This window comes from Psammomys obesus, unplaced genomic scaffold (assembly GCF_907164565.1).
Source record: "Psammomys obesus unplaced genomic scaffold, mPsaObe1.curated_primary_1811, whole genome shotgun sequence".
Taxonomy (NCBI): Eukaryota; Metazoa; Chordata; class Mammalia; order Rodentia; family Muridae; genus Psammomys; species Psammomys obesus.
In genome coordinates, this window is record NW_026591918.1 from 11,002,680 (window position 1) to 11,022,000 (window position 19,321).

General features: G+C 47.4%; 1 protein-coding gene across 1 annotated transcript in view; it reads left to right on the forward strand.

Annotated features, from left to right (window-relative positions):
* Nucleotides 1–19,321, forward strand: part of Frmpd2 (FERM and PDZ domain containing 2) — a 101,280-nt gene that overhangs the window by 12,506 nt on the left and 69,453 nt on the right. Inside the window, exons 2-6 of the mRNA XM_055612436.1 lie at nucleotides 11,486–11,611; nucleotides 13,038–13,195; nucleotides 15,865–15,930; nucleotides 18,134–18,325; nucleotides 18,537–18,669. Coding sequence (XP_055468411.1) covers nucleotides 11,486–11,611; nucleotides 13,038–13,195; nucleotides 15,865–15,930; nucleotides 18,134–18,325; nucleotides 18,537–18,669 — 675 coding nt within the window. The remainder of the gene's footprint in view (nucleotides 1–11,485; nucleotides 11,612–13,037; nucleotides 13,196–15,864; nucleotides 15,931–18,133; nucleotides 18,326–18,536; nucleotides 18,670–19,321) is intronic.

Below are 19,321 nucleotides of genomic sequence, written 5' to 3' on the forward strand. Positions count from 1 at the left end.
TCCATTGGCAATAAATGCATTTATATGGGGGAAATTTTTTCTTAAGTGAATGAACTGTGGAAAATACAAGAGTCAGTATGTAAAAGACTTGGGGATAGGAGACATGCCACCACAAATGGTTCTAAACTGTACCTCTGTATTTATGCCACTGTCTACAGTACAGACGAGAGGGCCATCCATCTTGGAGTACCAGGTAAAGCTAGGCAGTTGGGCAGCACCAGCTGCTATTCTTCGTTTGCCATGTTTAACCTCTAATGTAGGAACTGAGGTCTCAGCCCTTACAAATGGGAGGTGTGAGTTCAAGAATGTCCTTGCTCAAAGTCCTGTCAGACAGTGCTGTCTCCATGATGAAGGTGGGTCATGAGGCTTGGGGAACAGAAAAGAAACGATACACACGGAGAAGCAGTGGTTGTACAATTTCAGGCACTATATGATCGCTATGATATGAATCTGGAATGTTCCCCGGAGTCTCATGTCTTTAGGTCTCGTTTATTGGCTGGTGGAATTGTCTCAGGAGGCCACGGATCCTTTTAGGAGGTGGGGTCTGACTGGCCTAACTAGGTCACCAGTAGCAGGCCTTGGAAGATCAGACCTGCCCCTGGCTTCACCTCTCACTCTTCCTTCTGTTTGGCCATTGTCTTTGTCAACGTTCTATTGCTAAAAGGAGATGCCATGACCACAGCAACTCTTACAATAAAAGGTATTTAATTAGGGCTTGCTTACAGTTTCAGAGGTTTAGTTCATTATTTTCGTGGTGGAGAGCATGGTGGCACAGCAGCGATGGTGCTGGAGTGGTTGAAAGTTCTACATCCAGCAGGAAGAGAGACAAAGTTGCTAGGTCTGTGTGGTGGTTTGAATTGCAATGGCCCCCATAAGCTCCTGAAGTTGAGTGCTTGATCAACAGAGAGTGGCACCATTAGAAGGTGTGGCTTTGTTGGAGTGGGTGTGTCACTGGGGGTGGGCTTGGAGGTTTCAAATGCCCACACCAGGCTCAGTGTTTCCCTCCTCATGCTCCCTGCTGATTGGATGTGGAACTCTTAGCTACCCCTCTAGTACCACGTCTGCCTGCATGCTGCCATGCTTACCAACATCATGATAATGGACTAAACCTGTGAACAGTAAACCAGCCCCAACTAAACATTTTCCTTTATAAGAGGTGTTTTAGTCATGGTGTCTCTTCACAGAAATAGAAACCCTAAGTAATACAGTCTGGCTTGGGCTTCTGAAACCCCCAAAGAGCAGCCACAGTGACACACTGCCTTCAACAAGGCCACACCCACTCCAACAAGGCCGCACCCCCTAATCTCACTCTCTGATGACCAAGTACTCAGATATATGAGCTTATGAGGACCATTCCTACTCAAACCACCACAGTCATCATGGGAGGAGCTGCCATCATGAGTACCACTGAGATCATTGTCCTGATGGAGAGGTGCCTTTGGAACCAAGACAAAGAAACTCTCCTCTACTGATAAATTGTACATGTCAGGTGTTTGGCTGCAGTAATGCAGAAGTCACTGCAGGGCAGTCTAGAAGGGCAGAACCCTGGCATCTTTACTTCTTTGAACACAGGCACAAATGGAGCAGAAGGCTCTTCTCCTTTGTCGGGAGGGCAGAGCTTCTCTAGTGGCAACCTGCCCTCAGATATTGATTTGACTGTGGGTGGATGGTTTTCAATGACTTTCTAAAGGTGTAAGTGGGGATGGTGGTGGAGGGGTTACAGAATAAGCAGTGGGGACAAGATCATTCTACAAGCTGTAACTCCTTGGAATCTCTACGCCCTCCTTGCTTTCTTCTGGGGTGTCTGTTGTGAGGGCCTTGAGATAGCTGAAGCATTTCAGTGAGGTTGAAAATGGGATTGTTTACAGCACCTCAGTCCTGGCAGACAGATGGAAACAATTAACAACATATCTTCAAAGTCATGTCTTGGAAGCTGCTCACAGCCCTGATGTTTAAAAGCCCTGTCTGGATGGTTGCACCAGAGATGGAAAAAAGATGAGAGTCAAGATGAGCACAACTCCTTTTCTATTCTGAGCATTTGAATATAATCTCAACAGTTCTAGGATGCAGCAGCTGTTGACTCTAGTCCTCAGATAACAAAACCGAGGCAGAGAGGTTAAGCCCAGGCCAGTGCACAGTCACACAGCCACAGGGGCAGCAAGCAGGGATTCAATGTCTAAAGCTCATTTTGTGTCTTTTCCAGAGAGAGTACAGAGTGAAAACAGGGCTTGAGAAGGCCTGAATAACACCCTCCACAAACTAAAAATAGGAAGATCTACACCCTAATTTTGGGAATCTGTGACTGTTACCTTATATGGCAGAAGAAACTCTAGATGCAATCAAATTAAAAGGTCTGAGATGGGAGAGTATTCTAGATTATCTAGGTGGATCTTAAACATCATTGTGCTGGGAAGAAGGTGGTAGAAGGGGATTTACAGCAGGCAGAAGACATCATGACTCCAGATTCTGAAATGATGTGGCCGTTAACCCAGGAGTTCTGACAACCATCAGAAATTGAAAGAAAAGGAATAGCATACCCCCTCAGAACCCCCCACCCCCAGCTTTGGAAGGGAGCACAGCCCTGCCTTCACTCTGACTTTAGCCCCTCAAAGCTGATTTCAGACTTCTGGCCTCTGAAACTACATGAAAATGAATTTCTGTTGTCTTAAGTCACTGAGCCTCTGGTAATTTAATACAACAGCCATAAGAAAATAATATAGGACCTGAGATCAAATCCTGGAGACCAATACTTCAGAGAATATGAAAGGCAGCACAGATGCTGAGTAGGTTAGGAGAGGCAGTAAGAAGTAACAGAATACAACTCTAGGGAACTGTAGTACCCGGCCACCTGTCACCAGGAGGTATATGCACTGTCCACACTCTGCCACCTTTAGCTGTACATGTATGCCTTTATTTTGTGGGCATCAGAATCCTGAGCCCCAGAGATAAGAAAATGCCCAAGACCGGGGACCAACTTCCCTTCCAGGGCATTCCAGAGGGATGTGTATCTCTCTAAAATCCATGGGGCCAAGGACAGAATTCCTCCATGGTTCCTTGATAGAAGCTGGAGAGTGAATTGAGAAGTTCACAGAGTTTCACTGCTCAAGGTCATAAATAAGTCAAAAGACGTTTAGGGCTAGCAGAGACTCTTATCTCTTCAGAAGCCAGGACCTGGCAAACATTGCCCAAGGGCTCGGCAACAAACACACATGGAATTTGCTGGGGTAGGCCTCAGTCACAAGCAGCCACGCAGTGATCATCACTCAGCAGCTGTCTGGCCCACGTGGATGCAGGGCCCTTCTTGGGGATGGGACAGAGGCAGATGCGATCCTTGACAGTGATGGAGAGCATGCACTCACATGACAGTGAGGAACAGAAGAGGTGAGGTGTCTGACACACACACACAGGCGCTGTGCTTCCTTCAGCCGCAGGCCTGGGCCTAGAGGCTTCAGCCTGCCTCAGAGGCTTCAAGTGTGCTGCATTTGTCCTCTACGCCAGCAGCCAGCAGCCAGCAGCCAGCAGCCAGCAGCCAGCAGCGCGCTAAGTTTCCTGTTGCTGCTAGGCAAGAATACACACTGTTTGTGTTCATCCCTGTGACTTGGTCTCCTCATCACTGTCTCAGGGTGATGAGAAAAAAGAGGCACGGCTTTTGAGTTCTTGAACTCTGTGAAGACTGAGGAAATTTGTGTCTGTTCTTTGCCTGAATTCACCCCTACTCCCACAGTATGTTTTCTCAACTTCTGAGTCTCAGCCCAAATGCCACCCCCCAAGATTCCTTTCCTGGTATTCTGTTAAAATACTCTAACCCTCTAACTCTAACCCTCCCTCTAACTGAATGCTGGCATACATCAGCTTGCCTCATTTTCTTTCTGCAGCCTGGCAGTTTATGTGACAGAGTTATTTTATTTGCTTACTTGTTCATTGCCTGTTTTGTCATGCATGACCCCAAACCTAACAAAGGTAGGGGGTTATACTGGCTGTTTATCTATTCAGAGAGCTTGAAGCACACTATGCCCTTAATAAATACCTGTTAAATAAAGGATGGCTCTGATATCCATGCCAAGACATCCTCTCAGGTGAAATTCTAGCTTCTGTCTCCCTGGTCCACATGAGAAGCACTAAAGGCTGTGGTCAGCAGACTGTGTTAGCTTGTGCCAAACCAGGCTGAGGGCAGCTGAAGGCTGAGGGGTTACCAAAATGAATCTTGGCAGATAGGATGCGCAACAGCCTGGAAATGCACAGGGTTGGCTGTGTGAATGTATATACAAAGGCTAGGATGACAAGAGGGAATCTTAGGTTTCAAGATGACTCCAGAAGTCTTCAGATAATGAGGTCCATGGAGATGAGGTAGAGGAAGGTGAGGGATGAGCACGGGGGTTGTGTGTGTCAGCCAAAGCAGTGCCCATTGGCATGCTTTTTCAGAGATTCCTCAGTGGCTGGCTGACCAGATTGATCTGTGTAATGGAATCCTGTATTCTTTTAATAGTTAACAATACCCTTTTAGTTTGTTGCACAGCAGGACCCTGCCCAGCAGACCATTTAGAGAAACTTGGAGGCCCAGAGGAGTCATGGTGTGATGAAAGGCCGAGGACTGCCTGTTCCCCAGCTCCAGACTGCTGCTCTGTAAGGTGCTTCATGCTATCCCCACAGCCAGCAGAATGTGGAGGGGAAGTGCATTGCCCTGAAAAGCAGAAACGTGAGCCTAAACCCAAGCCATCTGACACTGGCCAAGGCATTCTATCTCTGCCCCTCATCTTCCACATCTGTAAAGTGGGCATGACAACGGTACCATTTACCTTCTGTAAGGAGGCTAAAATAATTGACCCAGTTAATGCGATGACCTCTGCTTGACATCTGCCGAGCCCTAGGGAAGTGTGGTCTTGTTCTCATTAGAGGATATGTCAATTAGAACAGAAGCCACTTTTGAAGAGGATGTTTACTGCAACACTAAGTTGGCTCTTGAGGACCGGCCTGGAGTGGAGTCTGTAAAGTAGACCTGCGAGAACTACTATTGCTCATTGGGATGTCTCCCACGAACAGCTAGTGTGGAGGGTTGCCACTAAGGTCTGCCAGGAAACACAGAACTCTGGATGGCCAGGCCATATGCACTGCTGTAGCTCCCGAGCCAGTCAGACAGGAGTCTGCGCAGAAAAGTGAGATGTGCAAATTCCTTAGTGCAGAGACATCGTGCTTGTACTTTGGAACAGGTATGGAGGTGGGCAGAGGGGTGCACTCAGTGTGGATGCTGTGACATTGGCATTTTCCACAAAACAGCCACAGGGTCAGGTCTCAAGGACCTCTCCTCCTTGACAAGAGAGGTGCTCGTTGGCCTATGTGAGCATGGGTGTGGTTCTCTTCAGGTTGAATGCTATCCTTCCTTTTAAATCAAGGGTTGCAACGGACCTCTTTTATGTTACTTTTACTGGTGCTCTTATTTCTTGTGTGGGTCTGAGTCTAGTGTGTGCTTGTCTGAAGGACCCCTTTAGCTCTTCTTGGAGGGCAAACCCACCAGCAACAATTTAGTGCTTTTGATTATGCGGAATGCCTTGATTTCGCTTTCAGATTCTTCTTAGACTTACTTGTTTGTTTTATTTGCATGCATGTGTGTTTGCTTGCCTGAATTTATGTGCACCTTGTGTGTACAGGAAGCCATGGAGGGAAGCAGAGGGTGCCAGTTCTGGAACTGGCAGTTACAGGTTGAGAGCTGCCACGTGGGTGATGGGAACCAAACATGGGTCTTTTGCAAGAGCAGCAAATGCTCTTAACTGCATCTCTCCAGCACCTCTCCTTCAATTTTGAAGGACTGCTTTGTTGGGTACAGAATTCTTGACAGCTTTTTCCTTCCTTGCACTCTGAATATGTCCCTCAGTTACCTCCCTGCACCAGCATGAATTTAAACGACAGATCAGCTGTGTGTATCTTACTGAGGATTTGCTGCCTGTTCCTCCTTCCTTTTTGCTGCTTTCAATGTTCTTTACTTTGTTGCTTGTTGCTTAATTATGCTTAATTAAGATATGGTGAGCTGTAGATCATTGTCTTCCTCGGTCCTTGCCGAGGTTCTTAGTTGTGTAGCTTAATGTTTTCATTACATTCAGGGAGACTCTGCTCATTGTTTGCTCTAATCTTCTTTCTTCTTTCTCAGAGATTCTGGCTCTAGAGTTAGTGAAGCTGATGGTGTCCTAGAGGGAGCTAAACAGTTGCTCATTTTCCTTCATTATTGTTTTCTTCCTTTTTCCTAGACTGATAATCTTCATTCCCCTGTTTTTTGAGTTCGCTACTTTTTGATGACATCAGCTGTTGAGGTTCTCTAATGAGTCATTTTAGTCACTTATCTCTTTGGTTCTTCTTAGATTTTCTATCTTGTTACCTCTCCTCTGCTTAGTGAGGAAACTTTCTCCTGCTTTCCCTCACTACTTCTCCTCCTCATTCTTTTGCTTAGTAAAAGATTTATTTATTCATATTTATGTGTGTGAGTGTTTTATCTGCATGTGTCCAGCTACCATGTGAGTATAGTACCAGCAGAGTACAGAATATTCACCGGGACTGGAGTTACAGGTAGCTGTGAGCCACCATGTGGATGGTGGGAGCCAAACTCTGGTCCCAGGCATGAGCAGCATATGCTCTTAACCTCTGAGACACCTTTCCAGCCCCAGTGGGAAACTTTTCTTGTTTCTCTGCATGTATCATTTTTATTCTGGGGTGGATTTAAACTAGGACTTTAAATAATACAATAGGCACTTCTGGGAAATACATTTCCTGTTCTTCCTCAGGATTTCTGCAGTTCTTCATTGCTACTGCTTGCATCTTTAGTTACTTTCCAAGCCCTGCACTCTCTGTAATGAGTGTCCACTGAAGTCTCCACTCAGTAAATTTTAGCAGTCACTTAAGGTTGGTGAGGAATGTCTTTACCTGCCTGGATCCAAAAAGTCTTTCTGAGAGTCATTCTGGGAGGTCTCTGCAAACACCAAGGGCAGCAGAGTGTTGATCTCTGGGTGAGGCAGAAAATCCAGTTCAACACCACTCAATAGCTGGTTTTGGTTCAAACTCCCAATGTTGGACAGTGGGCAGTTTATCATAGGCATAGTTAAGTATGGTACAATTCGAGAAAAGAAAGTTTCCTGGTCTAACACAATCCCCAGTGCACAAGTATGCATAATTACATCAGAACTCAAAGTTCACGTCACTTCTTCCATGAGATCGATTCCAGAGATAAGCTACATTATTAACTTAAGGGCCGGGTGGAGGATCTGGTGAGGTATTGGTCATAGATCATACAGATAGCGGTCACCTCTGGTCCTGGTGTTGGAGGTTGGTGTGGCCTGGATCTACAGAGAGCACATTATCTCCTTTTGGATGGAAAACAGGTTATACATCTGTCTCATTGAAGATACAATCCTGCGTGTTTCCCATTCCTGGTTTCCTTAGTGCTTATCTTTCAGCACAGGGACCTCTGTGCTCCCAGCTGGTCTTTGACTGATGCAAGGACATGCCTTCATCCATCTGCTGAGCCGCCCAGAAATCTGGCTTAGCACCTGCCTCCTATTATTCAAGTGTCTAGTGGTGGGCTAGAGGTGAATGCTTGGAGCCCTTGGGAGTAGTCTGAAGCACACGCACCACCCTGAACCGGAACACAGTTCTACACATAAAGGCGACTTTCTAGGTCCTTGGAGATGTCTGAAGACTTTTCAGATTAGCTATTTCTAAATAATGTCTTCTTACTCGCCAGCATTTTCTTTATGGATTTTTGTTTCACTCATTGTCTGTGCAAATATTATTGTAATTATGGACAGCCACAATATTAAATAATTGACACTGATTTTTTTAATACCTCCATAAAAATTTCTGTTGGCACTAGAGGATCTCTGAATTGGGTCAGTACAGATAATGATTTTCTTTTTTAGAGCCTGTTTGAGGCTAGTTTTAAGATTTTACTTTTTTTTAAATCATGTGTTCTTTGCGAGAGCAGTACATACTCTTAACTGCTGAGCCATCTTTCCAGCTCCAGAACAAACAATTCTTTTGAGAGATTTCCAGGGGCCATACTCTCAGGTCAGGTAGCAACAGTGTCAGAGAATAGGATTATGAAGAGCCACCGCTGGGGCCTAACCCCGAGGTGTCTGAGGGAGCTGCTCCTTTCATCACCGCTTCTATGGATAGAAAGCCTTGGGAAGGTTCCACTTTGGCATTCTGAGACCTCCCCCTCCTCCCTTGCCTTCTATAAATATTGTCTTTGTTGAGGTCCCCAGTTGTTTGACCTGCCCATTTCCCATTTTGGATTTTGCAGTTGCGTTTCTGACGAAGTTCAATGTGCCTCTTGGGTGCTGTGTAGCCTTTGCGCAGGGGCTCTGTGCTTGAATGTCGAGACTGTCTCAGTCCATCCATGTGTACGCATGTGCACACACACCTTGCAACCGGGGCCGCCAGCTCCAGTGGGAGCCCTTGGGCAGGGCCGTCACACTCAGAGTGGGTACCTGAGTATGTGTGAGCATGTTTATTCTGGGTCATACAGCAATTGCATGTTTAGACCCTAGCAAACGGTTTTTCAGGGTGCTCATCACAGAGCCCCACTGGCTGTGTGAGTTTCTACGCACGCTTACCAGCATTTGGGCAGCATCGCGCCATTATGGCTTTAATTTGCATCTCCCTAATATCCAATGATGTTTAATATATTTCTATGGGTTAAATTTAGCATCTGTGTAACTATCTTTGGAAAAATGTGTCATTTCCTAATTATATCGTTTATTTTGTGCGTGTTTGTACAACTGAACAAGCGTTCATGTGGGGGAGCGTGGGCATGCATGTATCATGGCACGTGCATGCACATCAGAAAATGACCTTGGAGTTAGTGCTCACCTTCCACCTTGCTTGGAGAAGGGTCCCCTAAACCCTGCTGGGGCTGCCTCTCTGTATACCAGGATAGCATCCAGTTCACAAAACCCTTTGCCCAGTCTCAGGCCCTACCTTTTCTCCTTTGCTTCCCCAAAAGCGTATAGTTTTGTAAACTATGTTAAAATGCACAACCCACTTTGAATTAATTTCTGTAAAGCTCTGAGATTTAGGCCAGTGCTCAGGGTCTCCATGGCTGCTGGAAAAGGCTCTCATCCCTTGTCCTCGGCATTGCTGTGTGGAAGTGACCATCTCAACTAGCCTGCCTGCCTAGCAGATTTATTTGGAAGTTTTTTTTTTTTTTAATCAATTCTAGTCATGGCTTTCCTTGGGATTTTGAGATTTTCTGTCTTAGAATCAAAATCATTCACTGTGATTACAGAGTTAGAAACTTAGGGCTAAATGGTAATGTTTAGCCCTTAGTTCTCAAACAGTTTTTAAAAGGCGAAAAGGCAAAAGAAAAAGTCAGAAAAGAATGGAGCAGAGAGGAAAAGAGGAAAAAGGAAGGAGAGGGCCTGGGCTGGGTCCTATTTCATCTCCAGAAAATTTTAATGAATGCACATAATTATACAAATATGGGTATAACGTGATTCTGATGAACACAGGCACCATGTAATGATCAACTAAGCATAACCAGAACACCCAGCCCTCAGATACTCACCTGGCTCTGTTTTCTGTTTGTGATATAGGACCCTCAGAGTTGGCCCAAGACCAAGTTTTCAGCACAAAATAGGTTTATTTTCCCCAGAGGGACAAAGGGTGGGGAATAAAAGACAAAGGCAGGAGATAGAGGACTATGAGAAGGGGAAGGGAACAAGGGAGAGAGGGAAGAGGTATTTGTCCTAAAGAGACAAAAGAACCACTTCTGGATAGAGAGGAGACAGACTTGGCCCCTAGGAAAATAGCAGTTTATAAAGGCAAAAGGGGGAGCCCCATGTTAGAATGAGATGTTTAATTTTAATTGGGCATCTTAATTAGGTGAGCCAAAGGGGACTTTTGATTGCTGGACTTCAATACTTTGATAGCTGGACCTTGGTAGTAAGCCTCAGGAGGAGGAAGTGGCCATATAACAGAATAGACCTTGGTGTCCAACTTATCTAATGGTTTTTAGCAAGGCAGAGGGAACAGGAGAAAAGGGCAAGGCCCGCCAGAGCCATCTTCACCATGCTCCCCATGCCATGCTGAGACTGGCTGGAGTCCCTTCAGTGACTGGAGACAGCAGGTGCCCTCACAGACTCCTTGTGAGGGATCACAGCTCTCAGGTCAGGTGTCCTCAGCATAGCTCCCTCCAGGTGTCCAGGGGCAGCTGAAGAGCCAGGAGTCTTCCTCCACCCCCCAGGGTGCTGTGCAGCTGCTGAGTAGCTTCACGCAGCACCAGGAGGCTGGGGGTGCCTGTGGCCTCCCTACCCAGCCCCACAAGGTACACCTGCCTTCCAGGCGCTGGCTATAGAAAAAGCTCCGCAGCCATAAACAGATTAGGAAAAGCTGCAGCCTGGGCCTCCCAGCTGCCTCCCAGCAGGGCTTTGGAGATTAGTGGGGATGTCTTTGTTGAGGGGAGGGGAGGCAGGTTGAAATGTCAGCTTTGGTTTATAGGATCCTTCTAGAAGGAAAGAGAGCAGCTTTCCTGGCATGGGCGTACCATCCAGCTTCTCTGTGTGTCTTTCCTGCTCTGAAATTTAGGCTCTTGTTCCCAACTCTGCAGGTGAGTGTTGGCAGAAGGGCCATGCTGGTTCGGCAGCCAGCTCAGTGGTGGCAGGTCATGACTAAAGGCACACTCATGTGTCTCAGGCTAAAATGGTTGTGGGTCTGGCTTTCCAGACGGAGACGAAGGGTAGGCATTGAACACTCTCACGTATAGGGAGCTTCCCGTTACTTGCTACGTGTCACTTGTCCTTCGTTTCTTCAGCCTTTCATCTGATAGCCAATTGGTCCATTTATTTGCTTCCTCACTAAGAAGCCACTGACCTGTCTGTCCAGGTATAGTGAACGCTTCTGCTTCTGCCTCAGAGGTGCCAGCAAGGAAAGCAGTGTGTTCCCGCACTGCCAGGTAGCTGGAGCGATGGAGCATTCCCGGGCATTGCGCGCCCTGCCACATGCTGTTATACCCAGTTCGCGAGCCCCCAAAAGATCTACAGGAGTCGACTCCGTTGCAAAACACATGAGGGTCTTTTTATTGTAAATTACAAGCTGCAGCTTGGGCCCACACAGCCCCACCGCCGAAGCGGTGAGAGCTGAGCCCCCGTGCCCAGGTTAGTTGGGTGATTTATAGATTCTGGTCCATCCCAGCATGCCCAAGGCAGGGGCAATTCCTGCCTGGCAAGCATCTATTGGTCAAAATGCTACATTTTTGAATCGATTGGCTATAGGAAGGTTCCCAGGCCATTAATGACCAGGTGTTCCTCTTTAGGGGGATGGGCTAGTTTCCTAGCAACTGTATCTCTAGTGGGAAAGAATGCAGCAAGGTAGCTCTCCCCTCAGAGCATTACTAACTACTTTAGTAATGCCTCAGGGCATTACTAACTACTTTACCGCACCTACTCACCTACTCTAGGTTTTAACGATAGCTGTCACTTTGGTCTCTCAATGTGTGTCTCCACAGGCATGAGTGTGGCCTCTGTGACACTTGCCAGTGCCCTGCAGGTCAGGGGTGAAGCTCTGTCTGAGGAGGAAATCTGGTCCCTCCTGTCACTGGCTGCTGAACGGCTCCTGGAAGACCTACGTAATGGTAAGAGAATATTTGGGGCAACTGAGTCACAGGAAATTGAAAGCAAAGCTTCCTAAACAAACTTCCTTAGCTTCTTGATCTGTGATCAACCCTAAGCTTTTAGAACAGGAGAGCAAATGGTACCCACCGCGCAGCTGCAACAAGTGTTGGCCCGCCTCCAAGGCCTGCGCCATGCAACCAAGGTGAAAGGCCGCGCTGACCAGAGGCAGCAACACAGGCCTCTTCCAAATGCCTGGGACATCCTTCTGTTAGAGTCTGTAGTAGTGTGTCCCATCGGAAGGCGGAACCTCCCCTGTGTTCTAAATGCAGGAGGGTAACATGAGCAAACACCAAACTGTGCTATGGATACAATGGAAGTATAAGGAAATGTAAGGAAATTCTATACAGATCTCTGGAGCTGTGAGGGACAAAGCCCTCCCTGGGTTGGGTTTTGTCCTGATGGAGGAGCTGTGCCTGTAGCTCATGAGGATGAAGGTCCCTGGCCAGAGGCGGACTTCAGTCATGGTTCAAATGGGGCAGAGGTAATTGTCGGAGGATGACTCACAGAGGGCCTGGACATTAGGGGCACGCTAATTTGGAATCTGGCACGCTTAGGCTGGTGGTGTGTGAACAGGAAGACTGGAGCCTGCAGGTGGGCAGGTCCATGAGAAAATAGTCATAGGGTGAGGCCAGGCCTTAAGGTCTCCAAGGGCTTTCATGTCCTGTGGCTGAGTCCAGGAAGAGGTGCCCCTGCCTGGTTGTTTCATATTCATACCAACGGCTCCTAGACATGGAAGGAGAGGCCCTGCTTCCTGAGAAGTCTCTGCTGAGCCTCTTCTGAGAAGAATGTTCATAGTGCTGACAGCAGAGATGCTTAGATGACTAGGGATGGAAAGGCGACCTGAGCTGTAAGGTATTCAGTTGGCAGGTGAGGTATTGACTGGGGAGCCCCAGACTCAGCAGCCGCAGAGCATGGATGGGGTGTGTGAAAGCACATAGGCTCCACCGGGGGCTGGGTCCCAGCATCAGCCAGTGGAGAGAGGCTGTGTTCCTACGCCTTAGCTTCTCTTCATCGTGTCTCCTGCTCTGGGGGGAGGGGTGGCGAGGGGAAGAATCTGATGAACTTCTGTACAGCCGTGCCATGATGAGCTACCTCAGGCCCAGAACTCTGCAGCAGATTTCAGCTGGTCTTGATCGCTTTTGACCTTTTCCTTTAAAATTTTTAGTTCCTTGATAGATTCAGATATAAGCACTAAATTCTTGTCCACAGTTACAGCTACCTTTTGTAACACACATTTCTATGTGCTGGTTGGAATTTATTTATATGATTGGAATTTATTTATATAGACTAAGGTCTATATAGGCCCTGGTCAGAATCAGTTCTAGAAACAAGTGCTACCCGGGACCCTGGCCCTGTTCCTATACCTCATCTCTGCCTCATTTTCAGATTCCTCAGACTATGTGGTTTGCCCTTGGTCACTCCTGCTTTCTGCAGCTGGAAGTCTTTCTTTCCAAGACCATGTTTCCCACATAGAGGCTGCCCCATTCAAGTCTCCTGAGCTGCTACAGGGACCAGATGAGGATGAGCAGCCCGATGCCTCACAGGTAGGATGTGTGTCCCGCCTCCAGTGGGGGAGACACCCCAAACTGCTCACTCAGCTCCAATTTGGAGGGAGAAAGCATCTTGTTTCCAGACTTTCTTGCTGGCAACTTATTAGCTCTTGGACAAGGCAGTTCAACATCACTGAGCCCAAGTTTGTCGGTCAGTGAAGTGAGACAAATCCAACGTTGTGGATCCAGCTTTATCAGCACTAAAAATGGTGTTGGGGGACTGAGGAGATGGCAAATGCAGGGGGCATGGCAAAGGACTAGTTGTCTAAAAGGACAAGCTCTAGCCAGGGGTAGGCAAGAGGGAGGGACTGAGAGAGCAAATCCTCTCTTCTCTTTCCCCTCACGGATGAATTCAAAATGTGCAGTCTCTGCACACTGACTAGAAATCTCTTCCAGGGTCTAGGGAGCCATGCCTGCTGGCCATCCTTGGCCTCTGTGGCAGCATGGTGACTTTGTGTGGCACATCTGTCCTTGCTTTCTTGCCCTTTCTCCTCATTCTCTTTGCCCGGGGCTTATAGATTCTAAAGTCCTTGCCTCAGACCTTTTTTTTTTTTTTAGAGCACCTTAGCTGAGATAGATACTAAGAGTTTCTGGGGACTTTCCTGGGTCCTCCAGCACATGCTGAGAAGGCCCCCTGTGGCAGTTTGGCTTCCATAGAGTGCCTTGAGGGAGGTCTGGCTGCCTTATCGTTCAGAGTTAGAGAAAACCTAGATCCCCTTCTTGCTTCCTCCATGCAGAAGTGTCAGGCCTTGGGGGAATTCTAAGGCCAGAAGAGGCTGAGTCCAGAACTGGTAGGAGTGCTGCTAAGAGGCTAACTAGGAAAAAAAACCAGACAGTGCATCTGAGTCTGAGAGAGCCGGTGTAGGGGTGAGACTAGTTCTAAACCATCTTGAAAGTGTATTGGCTGCTTACCTCTCTATTTTTGCTAACCTCTGAAGTACCTGCAGGAGGGGCTGAAGGCAGTACCCTCTGCTCCCTTAAGAAGAATCAGGCAGTGTCACCTAGCCTCACGATGTTCTACATCCAAAGAGTTTTGGTGACCATGGCTCGCTTCCATTCACCACATCAATTCTCTCTTCATCCAACTTGACATAAGGTTGTGAGAAAGATCTGAGAAGTCAGGAGAATAGAGGTTTCAGCAGCAGCTGTGCTTATGACACTTTCCAAACCCTGATTTTGTTCTGAGACTGACATCTTACTCTAACCAACACCTCAGCATCATGCCCATGTCTAGAATAGACACAGGTGGCAGATGTGGGCGTGTCTCTAGCTGGGAGGCCCTTGAGCTGCCTTACCTCTCTCACCCTCCCGTCAGGCAGATGGCATTCTTGTTCACAGAGTTGCTGTCAAACCCTTCTCCTTAGCATTCTGGTATGTCATGCTGGAGGCTGTGTTTAGGATTTGGGATAGAGCCTACTGGGTTCAGCTTTGCACCCAGGATGCAGCTTAGGAACTTTCCCATGCTGGGTATGGAGTTGGGGCTGGGCTTTAGGGGTGCAATATCAGATACAGATAATAGTTTAGTGGCCAGGTGACGCTTGGTTCACTCCTCATTCCTGTGATGTGGGGCCTCAACCCAGTTGTGTGAGACACTGCACCCCTGTCTGCTCCAGTAACCACAGCTTTAACACACAATTTGCTGCTTCAAGGCTTCTCTTCCAGCGTTCCAAAAGTCTTTTCAAGACAATGGGCTTTGCCTCCTACAATGAAAGCCTCCAGCATCCACCATAGGACAGCCATTCATCTGGAAGCTACAGCTATGATGCTCAGGGCATGAGCTCCAGAGCTGGGTTCAATCTCACATTTGGGTCTTATTAAAGCAAACCCTTTGCTTTTCTTTGCTTTAGTTTCCTCTTACCTAAAACAGGGTGAGTTAAACACCTGCCTCAGAGGGTTGTTGTGAAGACTAAATACATTCGAATAAGCAAAGGCTTATAGGCCTATAATGGGGCTTGGCCTGATGATGGCCACTCCCCTGTACTTTTGTATTCCATCCTTATGAGGGTTTGGGCAGAACGCTCCCTAAAAACAAGGCACTTCAGAGAAGTCGGACCCTACTCTTCCTGTTATGCTGTGTCCCTTTCTGACAAGATAGAGGCCATTGTAGTAAGACTGACCCATGTCATGTAGTGGGCAGCTGGCTTTGGTTACAAGAAACAGAAAGTGTAACATGCAACAGCCAGCTCCACAGGTAGTCTTCAGTCACTCAGGAAGGGAATTTAGGTGGGAGTCGCAGCTCAGTGACACCAGCAAGGACTCGGGTTGTATAGTTCCATCCTTGTGCTTCTTTCCACACGCTTATAAGATGGCTGTTGTGGTTCCACACGTCATGTGGTATTCCAGGTAGAAACAACAGGGCAAGGGTGGGACCGGACACGTTTCTTTTCTTTTTTCTATAAAGCCAAAGTTTCATTTTGTTTTGTTTTTGTTTTCTTCCAAAAGCACCCTAACAGATGTTTTCTCTTATTTTTCACCAAACTGGGAGTCACAGTTACTGCTGGAAAATGGAAAATGCATTTCTAGTCTGCAGCGTGGGAGGCAGTAAAGGTCAAGGGGTGCAGATGGTGCTTGGCTAGGCAGATTCCCAGCCCTTGCTTGTGAAGCTGTTTGGTGCTTTGGAGTCGCATGCCTGACTTCTAACCATGTGTTCTTCTCTTGGGCAGATGCACGTCTATTCCTTAGGGATGACTCTCTACTGGTCAGCAGGATTTCGTGTTCCACCAAACCAGGTCTGTAAACAAGAGTGGCTCACATCTCACCAGCTCATCCTTCTGGATTAGCTGCGAAGCTCTCCCCTGGCTGGGCCACATGCATTGAGTATGGCTGTCACTGCCCTTCTGTCCAAAGCCTTACCCAGGAATTGCCAGCCAGTTGTACAACTTGTTCCCGTAAACAACCTCAGCATCTTCTCTGACACTTCAAGCAGACCAAGTTGGGACTGGGAGTAAATGTACAATTTACATGTTCACTCTGCCTAGAGGAGGTAGCAAGCCAGAGGATTTCATACATAACAATGACAGTCAGTTATGTATTCTCTCAAATGCTTTTAAAATCAGCCCTTTCTGAAGGGAACTGCTGCCCTGAGGAAAGGGTTCTGTGCTCGGTAATTGAGGTAAAATACACCCTGCAATGTCTCCTCTGGAAGAGGTTTCAGACTAGCTTGTTATTGACTATGGCAAACCTCAAGACATAGAAGCTTTATGGGGTAAAGCATGTCGCACAATTCAGTCTATGAGCGCATGTACTGTGTGTATGCATCCATTCACGTCTGTGCATGTATGTGTATGTGTGCCCATATCTACAGGAATGTGTGAATGCACATTTTTATTTGACATCATAAGAATCTTTTAAAAACATCATTGACCCTGTCCACGGGGTCCTCCCTTCCTTTTCACCAGCCCACTCCTTTCTTTCTTCCTCCCTCACTTACCTCCTCCTACCTCTAAGGCAGAAAACCATTTACAACTCACCCTGCCCAACGCTGCCCCCTACTCGCTACCTGCTGCCCTCATGATTATATTTCAGCATCTCATCAGCGAACACAGATTCCAGAATTTTGTTCCTGCTCCTGTCTGCTGGTTCTCTGACATCCCCAGGGCTTGTGTTTCGGATGTATGATTTGTAATCCCATGCTTGGCTTAATCCTCTGTCAGCTCCATTTTGGACCCAGTACTTTGGGGCCCCACACTTCCATTCTAGCATGGGCCCTAGTGTAGCCCTTTCAGACAGCAGACACACAGACACCAGCTCACTTCTACCAGCTCATTCGCACCAGCTCGCCTATACCCCTCTGCTTTTGCACATATGCCACCTGAAAAGTCTTTCTACCTTGTCCCTAAACCCCTGCTGATATCTGAGGTCTGCCTGGGTCAGGCTTTTGCCTGAATACTCGTGGGGTCCTGTGTTTCCTGAGGTCAAGTCTTTGTCATCTTTAGCTGTTCCTGCTCTTTATAACATTTGTGTGGAACTGCGATAACATTTGTGTGAGACTGTGATCTTTAAGGTAATGAGGATGAAGAATAACTGGGCTGGACACAGTGGCCTCCAGTGAGCTCTGTAAATACTCGACACAGTGGCCTGCTTGCTGTGAAGCCAGACACCATACAAGGCTTCCCGAGAGCGTGAAGAGAGTACTTGTACAAGACTACTTTTTTTTCATGCTGACATGTATTTTCTTTTTAAATTTTTTATATTAATTACAATTTATTCACTTTGTATCCCAGCTGTAGTCCCTACCCTTTTCCCCTCCCAATGTCACCCTCCCTCTCTAATCTCCTCCCATGCCACTTTCCAAGTCCAATGATAGGGGAGGTCCTCCTCCCCTTTCATCTGACCCTAGCCTGTCAGGTCTCATCAGGACTGGCTGCACTGTCCTCCTCTGTGGCACAAGTATTCTTTTTCTTTGGCTTGAAATATGTATGCAGCATAGAGTTTTAGCAATGGTGACCGAGCCCTTTCCTCCTGCTGATGACTCTGCATGAAGGCCACTTGAACTTGAAGATCTGATTCTCTTGGACTCATGTTCCAGATGGAAGTTGTCATGAGATAACTGCTTCCCCCAACAACTGTAGGAAATACCAGGCTACAAGGTCAATGGTGTGTGTGTGTGAGAGAGAGAGAGAGAGAGCATGTGAGTGCAAGTGTGGCTCACCACTGGTGTGGTCAAGCATTTGGCTCAGGTCAAGGTCCACTGCCTTCAGCACAGGCTTTCCAGCTTAGAGCAGAAGAGCTACAATTAGAGAGCAGTCCTGTGCACAGTGGCTATAGAAACCATTGCTTGGCCTTAATGGTAGAACAGATGTCTGCTCCAGAAGAAGCAAACGTGTCCTGGTTGTGATAAATGTGTATTCTGGAGCAGCATGTGGGCCTTGGCTCCCCGCATGCAGCAGCCATTTCTCCTGGCCACATTTCTCACCACTGTATGCTCTGTAGCCCCTGCAGCTTCTGGAACCCCTACACTCCCTCCTGCTGGCCATGTGTGAAGACCAACCTCAGAGACGGAGGCCACTGCAGGCAGTTCTGGAAGCCTGCCGGATTCATCAGGAAGAAGTGGCCGTGTTCCCAGCCCCTGCCAGTCTTCATGTCAGTCGGCTGGTGGGCTTGGTGCTGGGCACCATCTCTGAGGTCAGTCATAGCATCCATCATTCCCATTGGGTAGCCACTAGCTATTCGTAGCGATTGGAATTTAATTCAGCCAAATACTGGGGCTCAATGATAGAGCATGTGTCTAGCAGATGTCTGTAAGGAGTTAGTTAGCCTGAAAGATGGCTTGCACGTGTTGGTATAAATGCACCCTTCTCACCTGCTGCTGATTTGCCATTCCCTCAATCCTCAGGTGGAGAGGAGGGTTGTGGAGGACAGCGTGCAGGAGCAGCAGAGCAGAAGCTGCTTTCTCAGGAGCAGGCTGCAGCGGGCTGGCAGTGAGAGCCCCGGAGCTCCGGCCTCTGACACTATGCAGCCTCGGAGAGGTGAGTGAAGGCCCTGAGTGTTCCTGTTTGGACAGAGGGTACTTAAGGTGACCCTTCCATTGTCTCCCACCCTAAGTATCTGGACACCCCTGCTACATACTCAGAGAGCTCCTGTGTAAGTGCCACTCTCTCCGGAAGCACTACGGGCCTAGGGTCACAGTGCCTAGTAAAGTTTTAACAGCTGACTAGAATTAATTACATTAAATATTAGCTCTTTAAAATCGAAGTCTAATTGTTCAAATTGATGAGAGCAAGTTAGAAAAACAATGAAAAGGTTTTATTTTATTTTATGTATGTGTGTTTTGTCTGCATGTATGTCTGTGCACCACGTGAGTGTCTGATGCCTGTGGAGGCCGGAAGGGGGCATAAGATCCTCTGTAGCTGGAGTTACAGATGCTTATGTGTGATGGAAATTGATCCTGGGGCCTCCAGAAGAACAGCCAGTGCTCTTAATCACTGAACCATCTTTCTAGCCCTTCTACGTAGAATGACACGCAAATAACTCACAAAAGACTTTTGTTGTTTTGTTGTTATTTTAGGTATGCTTTTACAATAAGCTTCAAATATGCTTTTACCTGCTTTTCAACTATCTGAACCTGAGTCATGTTTTCATTATTTTTCTTGTTGCTGTGAGGTAACAACAGCGCATGAA